The following is a 13,277-nucleotide window of genomic DNA, read 5'->3' as shown; positions in this document are numbered from 1 at the left end:
TTTGACATTTTTCCTGTTCCGTGTGGCCTTGAGAAGACCGATCCTAAAACACAGGATGCTGAAATACTTTAAGTAGCTGATAAGTCACAGAAATAATTTGAAGGCTGGCAAACATCTTGAATGCAAGAATCAAACAGCTTAAATGCTTTAGTGCAGGGGTCCTCAAACTTTTTAAACAGGGGGCCGGCGCGCGGATTAAGTGGCAGGCAGTCATCTGCAGCTGCTTGGTTTCCCCCCCCCAACCCCTGGTGCGCGGGGGGTTTCTCTAAATACCGGGGGCTGGATTGAGGAGCCTGGGGGGCCGTATCCGGCCCGTGGGCCGTAGTTTGAGGCCCCCTGCTTTAGTGTATGTTAAGGAAAATAAAGGCTGTCAGCTGTTTGAGTCCTGTCAGAGGCAGAAATTGCTGAGTAATAAGTGGGCCCTTTAATTATAAAGAAAACCGCCACAAATTGAAATCGAGCACTTGTTTTCAAAATGTGCATGTGTTTTTACTTAAAGAAGCTCACTATTAATTCCCTTTTTGAAATGGAACTTGGCAGAAAATATGGAAACGCCATCTCTTGGCCTGCTTCTTATGTCTACTGAGCAGTGAAGTTAGATTTTTTTTTTATAATTAGTGGCCTGATCAGGCTATTGAAATGTCATAGCACATTTTTAAAGCAATTTATCATTCTTTTAACAAGGCACCCATAACTATGAGATCTTTTGCATATTTTGTGACTGCAGGGGGGACAGATTTAGCTTCTGAGCACAGCTTTTTTACGTTAAACTGTTGACTTTGTTGATGTGTATCAGCTTTTTTTTGACAAACTTGTATTGAAAATACTTGTGGCGCTAGTCTTACGGGAACTTGATATCTGATCTGTTTGTTTTTGCAGGATGTGAGGATAAGAAGAATTCTTCGTCCTTTCTTTCTCCTTCAGAATTCTTCTATGATGAAAAAAACATTAAAAAGCATCAACAGCACATTGCCTGAAATGGCAAGGTAGGCAATAGCATAGAAAACACACTTTCACAGAAAGTGTATAGTTACCATTAGTATTCTCGTGTGTGAGATCTGAGTAACTTTCTTCTTGATGGTCTCCAGCTGAGTGGTGGGTGAGATCAGGTAGCAGTGGATGGAGGTTGTGTTAACTTTTTGATTCCTTTAGTCTGTAAAATTTCTCTAGAATGCTTATAATGTGACTCTGTATGTGGCAGATAAGGTTTTTGATGCTAGTCGAGTGGGGTTTTTTAATTCTGTACGTGTCACATAGAGCCCTGTTGTAAGGGAAGAACTGGGGCATCATGTAGGCAAAGGTCTCTGCTGTGTTTCTCCAAGGCAGCTTCTCAGAAGTGTGGGTAGACATACATGCATTTGTCTTTCACTCCTGAGTGCCACACAAGAAGATAAACCTTTCTTGACATCTTCAGAGTGCTTCAGCTTTTTCATTTCTAAATTGTTTTAGCAGTATAAGTGTTAAATGTTACAGTCATGTTGAATTGGATATCCCACTGGAGAAATTGTAGCCAGACAGCATGATGATTTTTTGAAGGAGTTCAGATACACAACCCATACCACCGTAAGCATGTGTCTTAAAGAACTTATTGTCCTTGCCTGTTTTAACTTGTTTTTAACCAACAAGTCCCAGGAGAATCAAAGCTGTACGTAATCCAACATGTTGTATTTTGGTAGGAAGGTATAAATGTGACCCTAACTTCAGCAAAACAAGTGTTTGAATCTCATTGACCACACAATTGTCTAAGCTCATGCTGGAATGATCTGAACAAGTGTAATTCTTACTTAGAGTCAAAACTTAGATCATCTTCTGTTATCTCCATACAGCTTCTTGACAATATCGCTAGTTTTCTTTATATGGCATCCTTTTGCATTTTTAAAAAAAGATATTAAAATAATATAAAGTTGGTATTAATGCATGTGATATGTTTTCTTTCCAACAGTGTTGTTCTACTACTAGCTGTTCATCTCTCTCTCTTTACCATGTTTGCCATGCTGCTGTTTGCTCGAACAAAGGTAACTGATTATATTTATGCTTTGGTAGATCTCTGTGTGCTTTTTTTGTTTTTTTTCTTTACTCGCGTAGCTGCTGCCTATCTAGTTTTATAATCAAACTAGTGAAACTTGTTTCCCCCAAAAAAGTCATGTTACTTTGTCAAACTTCCTGGCATCAGTGTAAAGTCTGTTCAGAGAGATTTACCATGTGCATAGTATCCATGTATAGTGCTATTTCTGTAAGTGTGCATTAGAAGGCCCGTTAGAATATATTCATCCTTCAGTGAAGAATTTTTTCTAGACGCTGCTTTGCTGCTTATGTGATAACAATCCTTCCTACTCCACAACTGAAATCCTTCAGTCTTGCTGTAAGGTGTGACACATTATTTTTAGTTCTGCTGCGCAGAGCGAAGTCTGATGGTTCCATTCCAAAATGTGTTTGATGTCTTTATTTGTTTATGATGCTGCATATTGCTGGTATTGATGCTATTACCACAGGTGAGAAATTGACAGTGTGTTTATACAAGAGATTTCCTTATACAGCTCTCCAAATTGAGTTACTTTATCTGCTTTTGTTGAAACCTTTTATGCTGTTCTGTTTCAAGGCTCTTCATTTTGTCTCTTTTTGTTTATATTATCACGCATTTCTTTTCTCTTATCTAGCTTTTTGCTAAGCTTAATTTCCTCTCTGTTTTCTTATCTTCCAATACTGGTTTCCCTGGCTATGCCTTGGTAGGTTTTTGCCTGTTTTTGCCTGCATTACTCTGATGTTTTGGTTTCTGATCTCTTTGGGTTTTTCCTCAGTTTTTTCTTTTCCTGCTTCCAAAAAACACATTTGAAATTTTGTAGTTAAAAGCACTTTTGTGTTCCAGTGCTCTGGGTATGTTCCCTTTCTCCTAAACTTCTTGTATCTTCATGTATCTTACTCAGATTTTATATTATTTTTTTTGTCCTTACTTTTTATGGTCTTCCATAAATGTGTTCCTATTAGCACAAATATTTCTTGTGCACTTATCCCATAATTTTACTTCTCTTTAATCTCGGTTTTGCACCTTCGTTCCCAGTGCAATTTGCACTTGAGCCTGCCTTTAGTCGTCTTTATGGTCGGCAAATTCCTTGAATTCCTATGTTATAGAATTTCTAAGATTAGAAGCAGAGCTCTACCTTTCCCCCCCTTTGTTTAGCTGCATGCTGGATCTTTGTATTATCTCTGTATGTTGCATCTCATTTCAGTTACAAGCTTTCCCAGCAGATGGGAATGTAACTTGTATACCTAACCAGTCAATTTTGTATACGTTTAGGTGAAAAATAACAAATCAGAGGGCAGACTTCCTTTTCTTTTTTGATTTGCTAGACTAATACTCATACAAACTAATTGTATCTAACATGGCAAAATACTGAAAGCAAGTTCTAAAGCTACCTTTAGTAATGAAATTTATGCCTCTAGATTTTTTTGCTTTGTCTTGTCTAATGTCCTCTAGAAGTATGTGTTCTTCCAGACTTTGCAGCAGATTCAAAGGCTGTTTGTTCTGTGCTGCATGAATCATGTTTGTATTGTTTGCACTCTGTATCTTTTTTAGCTGTCTCTACTTCAACTTGGGGAAAAAAAAAAAAGCATGCAGATGATCCAAGATTAACCTCTCAGCGTGGTTTTAATGAAAATTCTTACGCCATCTGAGCTTTAGCAGGGCATCTGATGCTTCCACTGAGCCACAAAACAATTGTGATGACCTTAGTTGCCAGAGTATTTCCAAGTATTTTTTGGGTGCTGTAGCACTGACTTTTTGAATACTTTTTTTTTTCCTACAAGATGTTTAAGCTCTATGTGATGTTTTCCTTGATACTGTACCTAGCATTATGAATCTTCATACTTTTCAAAACAGAACAGTTGCCTGCTTTTTACCTGCTCAGCAACTCCTATAATGTGCACTAATGCTAGTTATAGATATGTTTCCTTTCTGTTCTTCAGTATAGCCAAAATGTATTTTAATATCATCCCCAATTTGTGTTACACTTTTGGACAAGTCCTGGAGTGTAGTCCTAGTGTATACAGCTCAGGGTGACTAGGTTTCCATCTATGCTGAGGTACGCTGTAGTTGGAATATCAAAGCAAGCAGCTTCTAGTCTACACTAATTTTTATAATGCGAGTTGAGACTGAAGATGTATTATTAGTCTGTGATTTTATTTTATTTTTTTAACAAAATTCATATTTTGGGAGTCTTTATCTCCAATACACTAGTATCTCTTGCAGGCTAAGAGGTGATGCTTTTTATATCAGTCAAGGGTGACTTCACATTCCTATATTGTCTGTGACTTTATTGTTCTTCCTGGATCTGAGGTGCTAGCCTGACGTAATTTCTATATTGAGCTTCGTGTGTCTCTTAGCTTGCTCTTCCTCCTTATGTTTTTTAACGGCTGTTAGTAAGTGGAGTGACTGCACTGTATTCCTACACGTCCTAATTTTTGTGCTTGTCTCGTGCTTTTCTTGGTGGGTAGATTTGGTTGTGTCTGGAAGGAGTTGATTATTGTCCCCGTCCCCCCCCCCCCTTTTTTTTTTTTTTTTGGTCTCCCCTTGTGTGTCCCCTCCTAAGATGGTCTTAGTGATTTTTGTGGTGTTTCTCTAACCATGAACATACCTTTGACTAGGATGGCCAGCAGGATAAGGAGTGGGTGGTGTATTTCCGGAATCTGCCAGATTCACTGACGACATTGCTGGTCCTACTAACTACTGCAAATAATCCTGATGGTGAGCAATCTTTCACAAATAATTCTTGTCTCTCTTTTCAAAGAATAATAGAGTAAGATTAACTTCAGACTACTAGAACCATTCTTTAAGCTAGTAGCTCTTAGTACAGCCAGAGGGAGGTTATATAAAAAATTTTCAAGCCTTTAGTAACTTGATTCTTGCCTTTTCTTTGGTGTAATTATGTATACAACTCTAAAGGGGAGCTATGTAAGAGCTTTTACCAATTGCCAAAAAGTTGATAGAGGTCTCCAGTTTTCATTGTAAGCATTAAGTTCTTTCCTTTTTTTTTTTGTTAAATCTGACACAGTAATGATTCCGGCATATTCTAAGAATCGAGCGTATTCAATCTTCTTCATACTCTTCACTGTATTAGGTAAGTTACCTCTTGTCTTCAGTACTGTAAATGCACTTTAACTTTGACATTTGCGTAACAGCAACAGAGTGGTTCGGGTTTTGGTTTTTTTTTTCTCCTAGGAAATTTTAGTCATAAATTTCTCCTTTTTTTGTGTTTCTTCCAATTACTGTATATCTTGTAAGATAATATTCATGGATGGTACTTACGGTTTGGATTTTTTTTCAGTGACATATTATAGGGGAATAAATACACTGCAGTATTTTCAAACTTTACAAACATTTTTTGAAATCAAACACAAGAAGAAAAATCCTTTCAAAATTCTGCATCTGACTTATTATATGCATTGGAACTTCTCTGAGAAATAGATTAAGTATTTCAATAATTATTACTACCCCTTTTTCTCCAACAGGCAACTTGTTTCTGATGAACTTGCTTACAGCAATAATATACAACCAGTTTCGAGGATATCTTCTGGTGAGTAAAGCATTCCCAATTTCTGTGTTCTGCCGTAACTATGAATCTGTGAAGCCCTGAGTATTAGATGTTTCAACTGTATATTAAAGGAGTATGCCCATCCTGGTTGTAGACGTAGTTTTAAGATATAACGGCTCTTTGATGTAGCTACTTTTCCCCTTATGCTGTTGTAGCTTGATCCCCTTAAATGAAAAAATTACGTGGTTGTATACTTCCATGTGTGCTGTGGATCTGCAAATTTGACTATTATAAAACTGAACAAGTAACTTAAACTTGGTCTCTGTGAAGAAAACTTGCTGTACTATTTAAATTGTTACAAATCGTAGCACTTAATTTCTCTGAGTAGTACAGGATTAGAAACCTTCGATTAAAAAAAGAAAAATTGCTGACTAAAACACCTTCACATTTGGTATTTTTTGCTTTGTCCTTACCATGGTGGGCGGGTGTGATGATAGAATGATTAGGGCAGTCTGCTGCCTCTGGAAGATGGGCTTGAGCCTTGTGATTGTCTTGTACCAGAAGAAGAGGCAAATACCAGCAGGTATAGTGGTTAATCTTGGTAGTATTGAGTCTCAACTAAAAGGAAAGTGTGCTTACTCTCCATGCAATGTCAGTCATCCATGTAATACTTTAACGTGCTTCTGGAAGATGCCTGATCATATGTGATTCTCTTAATTTTGTGGAATACGAATCTGATGTACAGTATAATGACCTCTTTTTGACTCAGGTGTCTATATTAGAGAAGTAAAAGCTGACAAAGTAAGTGTACTTTTGCATGTTGTTCAAGGAGTGTGCAATCTATGATGACAATTAAACTCATCACTACAAGTTCTTTGTCTTTTATTAACAAGATGTGTGATGTGCTTTGTTGCATTATGTATGCTAGTTGTGTACTGTGAGTGTAGTCTGAATTTCCATAGCAGGAAACAGTGTAAGTGCTTTTGTTTTCTGTATGAAATTGTTCAACTACACAATCTGGGAGGAATTTTAATCACCTGAGGTAAGAGTATTTTAGAAAGCAGAGACTAAGTCAGTCAAATGAAAGATGGTCTCAGTTACTTCCAATAAAATGTACTTCATCTAAGAGCTTAACCTTGTGACTTTCCTATTTCTATTCCAAAAAGAAGTAACTGACTGGGTAGGTGATGGAAGGAAGAGGCTGTGTGGGTGCAGCTGGAGATGGCTGGGACTGGGTTTATATCCAGCAATGAATACAGAACATCCAAGGTGCACCACAGCTACTCAGCAGTTAACACATGTAGTAGGTTAGTAGAAAATTACAGTGTTAGGCTAAGCATTAATGGTTATCACACTGATGCCACACAAGTGAATCTTTGATCAGGCAGTCATCAGTCAAAAGGGGAAGGGTCAGTCTGTTGTTCCTCAGAGCAGGCTGAGTCTTGATCTTGCTGAGGTGCCGTCTTTGAGCTGTTTGAGATTTTTCTTTTGAGTGCTCTATAACTTCCGTGGTGAAATTTTTCTCTCGAGTTAGTTCTTCAACAATTTCAGTTCCACCAGTGTTACTTACTTTCTTGCATATTCTATAAATCTTCACAGCTCAACAGCAATGTTTTTGATAAAGCTCAGTCAGGATAGTGCTATGCAAAAGCATTTGAGTACGATGGCTAAACCTCTGGGTTGTAGGTTAAATTTTTTTCCCCTTTGTGCCAGTACAGCGATGGCCTCTGTAGCTTGGAAGGAACAGTGTTCCCAACCACGTACATTCCAGCTGATTGGTCTTATGTGTCTATAGTTTGCTTCAGGTTTAGTGGTAGGGGAAACCCAGTGACTTTGGGCATATGATTTTTTTTTTTCTCCTTATTTGCATATGATCTTGTAGTTCCTTAGTTATTATTTCCTCCTTCACTTACATCTAGTCGTATAGTTCCTTCCCCTTATTTATGTACTCATATAGTTCATTTGGTCCTTCAGAGGAGTGGGGTTGAGGGCTTTGGGGGAAAAGTGAAATAATAGCTGCTCTAGTAGAACTCCACAGAGAAGGTAAATTTTGTTGACTAGGAAGCCCGAGGCAATGTCACACAGAAGGAATGGCCCCCACTCTCTTGTAGGAGAGGAGTGTTTAAACCTAGTATGTGCAAAGAGGAATTCTCGTAATCCTTCCCTCCTGCTGTGTTCTTCCCTTCTTTCTCAGTTTTCCTCTTTCCCTTTGAGAGCATGTCATACTCTGACTCCCAATAATGGAGCCGAGTTTGAAAGTGATTACTATGAAAAAAAAAAATGAAGCACGAAAAACTATGGCACTGGTTTTCTTCTTTTTGGTAAGAAGCTAGAGTTGGACAAGCTGTTTAACTCTGCTCTTTCCACAGTAGTATGTGAATATTTGAGCTTTACTGTTGTCGTTGTCTCTGGAACAGGCATGTGGCTGTGCAATCCAGGATTAAAAATAAACCATAACGTGGATGTTTACTTGAACTCCAGAGACTTGTTTGTTCGCTTCCTTCCTCCGATGTGGAGTTCTTGAATGAAGCGAGGCCTAGGGAAGTCTCCTGTTACGATCTATAAACACAAATCAGGGCTGTGTGCCAGAGAATCGGTGTATTATCTGGCCATAGGGCGTAGTACTGCATGAGCAGCTCAGTAGCCCTGATCTTCCCAAGTCCTTGTGGTAGAAATGGGCTTCACTGATTTCAGTGTATGACTCATGGTATTCCTTGTAAACTGGAGTGTCTGTCTGTCTGGGCCCAGTATATGGACAACTAGAACTAGTGGCTAATGATGGGGACTTCGGCAGTGGGAGAAGGAAAACAATATCTTCCCTTCCTGAAAAATTATTTTAGTAGTAGTAGTAGGTGCTCTCTAAGGGCGGGGCAAATAATTTGCAGATCTTATTTGTATCATCTAGTTGAACTTCCTTTAAACAAGTGTAAGTAAATTGTCTCCTCTGTGGTATCTTTACTGTCCAGAAATCGGTTCAGTCTTCCCTCTTCAGGAGGCGACTGGGAATTCGGGCTGCGTTTGAAGTGCTGTCTTCCCTGAAAGAGACTCCTGGTAATGCACAACAGTAAGTGGAGAAAGTTGAAACAGTAAATTATCTAGGAGAAAAGAGCAGATTTTTTGTCATCTTGTTTTGTTTAGTATGTTTACTGAGGTCCCTTCCTGAAAAATGGCAGTTGTTTGCTCCTCTCTTCTAAATATTTTTTTTTTTTTTTCTTTAAGTGGATGTTTATAATACACTGGGACTCTTACAGGGTCTGTTTCCTTTTTACTTTTAATTCTGTCTGCTTTTCAAAAAATGGATGTTCCAAGGGTATTCTTCCTCTATTTTTGCAGTCCAGACAGTGATCAGTTTCAGGGTCCATCCTGTTTTCTTTTGAATAGGTCGTGTGTCAGTGTTGGAGCCTTACTACAAGTGCTGCAGAAAGTTGAAATGGATTCTCGCTGCCAGCAAGCCATCATGAGAGTAAGACCTGGATTTTCTTAGTCTTTATGTACTTGACTTGTGGGACAGCTGTGGAAACTGATATTTCTTTAATCACACCATTGATCTAGGAATAGTAGCTTTCAGCTCAGCCATTTCACCTTAAGGTTGCTGCTGCTTTTGTTGGTGCTATGAGGAATGCATTCAGCTGCACAGAGGTGCAGAGGAACGAAAACTCTTGTTTTGCAGAGCTAACCTTTTCATTTGTTTACTTTCACTCTGAAAGCAAAGCATTTCTCACTGTGGTCTAGAGCTGCTATCTTATAGCAGCTTTTTTCTATGGTATGAAAATGTCTGGGGTTTTTTGTTGGTTTTTAGCTGTGCTGCTTCCTACTCATACTTATGTCAGTCTACAGGAAGACTAGTTTTTGCTTAGCTAAAGACTTAATGTTGCAGTTCATGCCATGATTTTTGGAGTTCAGAGAAAGTCTGAAGGTGTTGGCAGTCTTTGAAGATGCACCTACTGCAAGTGTTGATCTGAATGTTTCTCTTTCATGTGAAGTCACTCAAAACATGCTCCTGTGATCAGCTGTCAGCTGCCCAGTTTCAGAAGCTCTTTGAAGAACTAGACAAAGATGCTATTAAGCAAGTATGTATGTGACAGTCATTTATAGAACGTCATAAGTTGAGTGTGGTCTTGTGCAGAAATAAGTGATAGTATTCTGCTATAAAGCAGATAAAGAAACTTCACAACTTGTTGAACGCTAGGTATGATCAGATGTCATTTGATTTTTAAGTTGTTCGTGGATTGCTCTTATAAAGAACGTTTCTTTGGGAGCTTTTACAGCGTTACTTTGGGATTGCCTGGTAGCGTTAAGTATACCAAAGGCATGTTTGTTAATTCTGTCAGCTTTTTGAAGTGACTGGGCCAGACAAAAGAGATGAGAGCTCTGTGTGTGTATTTTGTTTAATAAGAAGATTCATTACAAGAAATATGAGTTAGACTTATAACATAGATTTTCTGACAAGTGATGGGGAGAAATAAGTACCTCTGTAGTAAATTGTTTTTGATGTAAGGCGAGGGATTTGTCTTATCGTGGCAGTCCTATATTGAAGTAATGCGTTTCTTTGCTATGTATTAGTCTTTGCAGGGTAACACATAAATATACTCAAGCAAAGTCTTTCCTCCAGTCCCTGAATGAAGAATGAAATGTAGATTCTCTAAGCGTTCAGATGAAGATGGGCAGAAAGCAGTCTTCTCCATGTGGAGAAAGACAATTTAAAAAAAGTTAAAAGTAACACTTTCAAAGGGTTAGGAAATGTTCTTTTCTATGTTTGCATATAACTTAGACTTTTGAATCTTTTAAGGGAGATCAAATATTTGGAAATGGGGAAGGAGTGTATACTATTAATAGCTTGCTGTTTAGTTTATCTGCTTTGAGGCATTAGAGGAAGGTTGAATTACCTCCCTTCTTTGCCATTATCTTGTGCTGTGCCATAATTATCAACCCATTTGCTAATTGGAAATGATTTTTTGTTGCTAATAGCCAGAGCTTGAAAACACCTTCCTACTGAAATGTCAAAATTAGCCTGTGGCCGTGAAGTTTTGTTTTGAAAGTGTCTGTTTCTTAAATCTGAGATTAGCTGTGGGTTTTTTTTGCATTATTATTAAAATGCTTATGCTTTGTGTCTAAACAAATCATATGTGTTCATTTCAGCATCCTCCCAGTCCAGAGTACCAATCCCATTTTATGCAGAAAATGCAGTTTGCCTTTGGCCATCCCTACTTTGGCTACTTGGGGAATGTTGTCGCCCTTGCAAACATTGTTTCTATCTGTGTAAGTAAAAGGGGGTTTTGTGTGGTTCACCCCACCCCATTACAAACTTCACTTCTGTTTTTGCTCTTTAGTCTCTGTTCTGATAACCACTTTTTGTAGCAGACGTCCATATGTGGCATGCTTTAGTCATGCAGCCTTAGGTGAGAATACCTGCACTTAAAAAGTATATTCTGAGCTGCTTGGAAAGGCCTGTGCAAAGCATAAAAGCCTGTTCTTGTGCTTAAACATCTGTTTTATGCAGCAGTGGACTCATAGAATATTTCTTCTTGTTTAAGGTGGTTTTGGTGATGGATGCAGATAAGCAGCCATCTGAAAGAGACGACTTCTTCCTGGGGGTGAGATGCAACAGTATTCCTACAGTTACTGCTCTTGCCTGAGATGTTGGTTATTCTAATAATTATTTTTGTTTTGGGGCTGAAGGCTATCAACTGCTTCTTCATCCTGTACTATCTGCTGGAAATGATGCTGAAAATCTTAGCGATGGGCTTGAAAAGATACTTGTCATACCCAAGCAATAGATTTGATGGACTTCTGACTGTAATTCTGCTGGTACGCTTTCTGTTAACTTCTGTATCCCTGGATTCGCTGACTAGGATGATCAGGAACTGCAAGAGCTAGTGGAATTACTTTTCATTTAACACTGTTATGCAGAGTTAAAGAGCATGAACCAGTGTTGTGGTTTTCAGTGGCTTCAACATTTTGGTGGCACATGGACCTCTTAGGGTCTCTTTTTTGGAGGTAGGCTTTCTTAAATTTGTTGAAAAGGTGAGCTTTCTTATAAGCAGCCTCTTTAATGTTATTTGGAAACATCCAGCTCTTGGAGTAATTCTGTAAGGAATTCTGTTACGTCGCTAAAAATCACTTAGCTTTTTGAAGAAAAAAAAAGAAAAGGTGCCAGAGGATTGTTACCATTATTTGGTAAAAGCCTGAAACACTTACGGCAGATGAGGCCAAATTCATGGTCAGTGTAATTGACTGTATATCCTTTTACGTCACTGTTGGATGATGTGTGTATATTGGATTAATACAGGGAGTACCTAGTCAAATAGGACAATTTCAGAGCTTGAATGTGAGTCAGATTAGTGGTTTAAAGCTCTTAAAAAAATATTTCCTATCAAGAAATGTACCTAATTTTTGAAACTCAGAATCACAAAGTAAGATTTTTTTTTAATTTTTTTTTTTCTTTTCTCCCCTGACTGAAGGTTTTGGAGATTGCAACTTTTGCTGTGTATGGATTTCCTCATCCTGGTTGGTATGTAATCTGTCTGAACTGTTGCACTTTGCGCCGTGTCTGGGGTAGGTCAGGGGAATATATACACACTTATGTCATTACACTATGATTGTCAGCCCAGTCTGTAATTGACCAAACCTAGTATAATTTCTCACCCTTGTAGTAACTAGAGGCCATACAATATGTGTAAGTGAAGGAAAATTACTAACGTTTTTCATAAATTTAGAGTTCTCTTTAGCTGTTCTGAGAAGGGTGCATTTGTATTACTTGCTATCTAATGAAAAATAATATCTTAGCAGACCTACACTTACTCAAGGTGCAGGAATAGGAATTTAGTACAACATACATAACCAGCTACTAACCTAATATGTTTCAGCATCTGATTGTCCATAAGCCTAATGATATGAATTCCTAAACAGCTGGCATGCAACCTTGTATGTAGAGTGAAGACTAAGTTTTGTTTCGTAATGTAGAACTTAGTAAAAAGAAATTCCCATGGACTTAAACTATTGATCTATACCAGAATAGCAAGAACTTGTAGTTTGATTTTGTTAAGTTCAAACAGTTCTTGGGTAACTATCCTGAGATTCTTTTTTTCTTATCAAAAACATAAAAATCATTGTTCTGCCTCTTGAAATCTGCCACAGCAACAAAAGACGAAAATAAAGGACTCCTGGAAGATTTCACAAATTCTAGTTTCAGGTTCAGATACTTCGTTTCTTTATACAAACTTACTCTTAAGACATTGGCTCTCCTTAATTCTTTCAGGATGATTTGTTATGTTGCCATCGAGAAGTTCTGTCTTAATTTACAATAGTGTCTATGAAAAGACCTGGTAGACCTTATGGCTTTAAATGGATTTATTTTTGAACACTACTTGCATTCCTGTTGCTCAGAAGTGATGGTTGTCATAAGGGTAGTAATTGCTAACAGTCTAATGGCATTAACTATTGATCTTACTTGTAATTGATTATATGTGGGTTTGGTTTTGCCCTTTGATTCTTCAATGTAGATGACAGATTGCTCTACAATAGTATCTTGAAGCACTAGTAATCCTTATTAGATCTCTTTATCAGTCACTGCAAGCAGATTGCAAACCAGATGAATCATTCGGAGTCCTCGTGCTGCTTACAGTGTGTGCAGCTGGTAACTGCCTGGTCTGTAGATGTAACATCTTCAGGACAGGACAAAGACCTGACTGTTACTCTGGGATATATGTTCTATGCAGTGGTGTCTTAAATTATTTCTTTTATTATTAG

The 13,277-nt window shown here is 38.0% G+C and overlaps 1 protein-coding gene across 2 annotated transcripts in view; it reads left to right on the top strand.

Annotated features, from left to right (window-relative positions):
* The window catches only part of TPCN2 (two pore segment channel 2), a 36,445-nt gene that overhangs the window by 8,178 nt on the left and 14,990 nt on the right, over positions 1–13,277 (top strand). For both annotated transcript variants that reach the window (XM_080405150.1, XM_080405151.1), the window contains exons 6-17: positions 880–986; positions 1,943–2,015; positions 4,642–4,741; positions 5,049–5,114; positions 5,506–5,570; positions 8,495–8,592; positions 8,910–8,991; positions 9,512–9,598; positions 10,668–10,787; positions 11,063–11,122; positions 11,208–11,336; positions 11,990–12,039. In XM_080405150.1, coding sequence (XP_080261276.1) covers positions 880–986; positions 1,943–2,015; positions 4,642–4,741; positions 5,049–5,114; positions 5,506–5,570; positions 8,495–8,592; positions 8,910–8,991; positions 9,512–9,598; positions 10,668–10,787; positions 11,063–11,122; positions 11,208–11,336; positions 11,990–12,039 — 1,037 coding nt within the window. The remainder of the gene's footprint in view (positions 1–879; positions 987–1,942; positions 2,016–4,641; positions 4,742–5,048; positions 5,115–5,505; positions 5,571–8,494; positions 8,593–8,909; positions 8,992–9,511; positions 9,599–10,667; positions 10,788–11,062; positions 11,123–11,207; positions 11,337–11,989; positions 12,040–13,277) is intronic.

This window comes from Falco punctatus (genome assembly GCF_963210335.1).
Source record: "Falco punctatus genome assembly, chromosome: 10".
NCBI classification, from domain to species: domain Eukaryota; kingdom Metazoa; phylum Chordata; class Aves; order Falconiformes; family Falconidae; genus Falco; species Falco punctatus.
The sequence above is the reverse complement of the archived record's forward strand: the minus strand, read 5'-3'. Positions and strand labels throughout refer to the sequence as shown.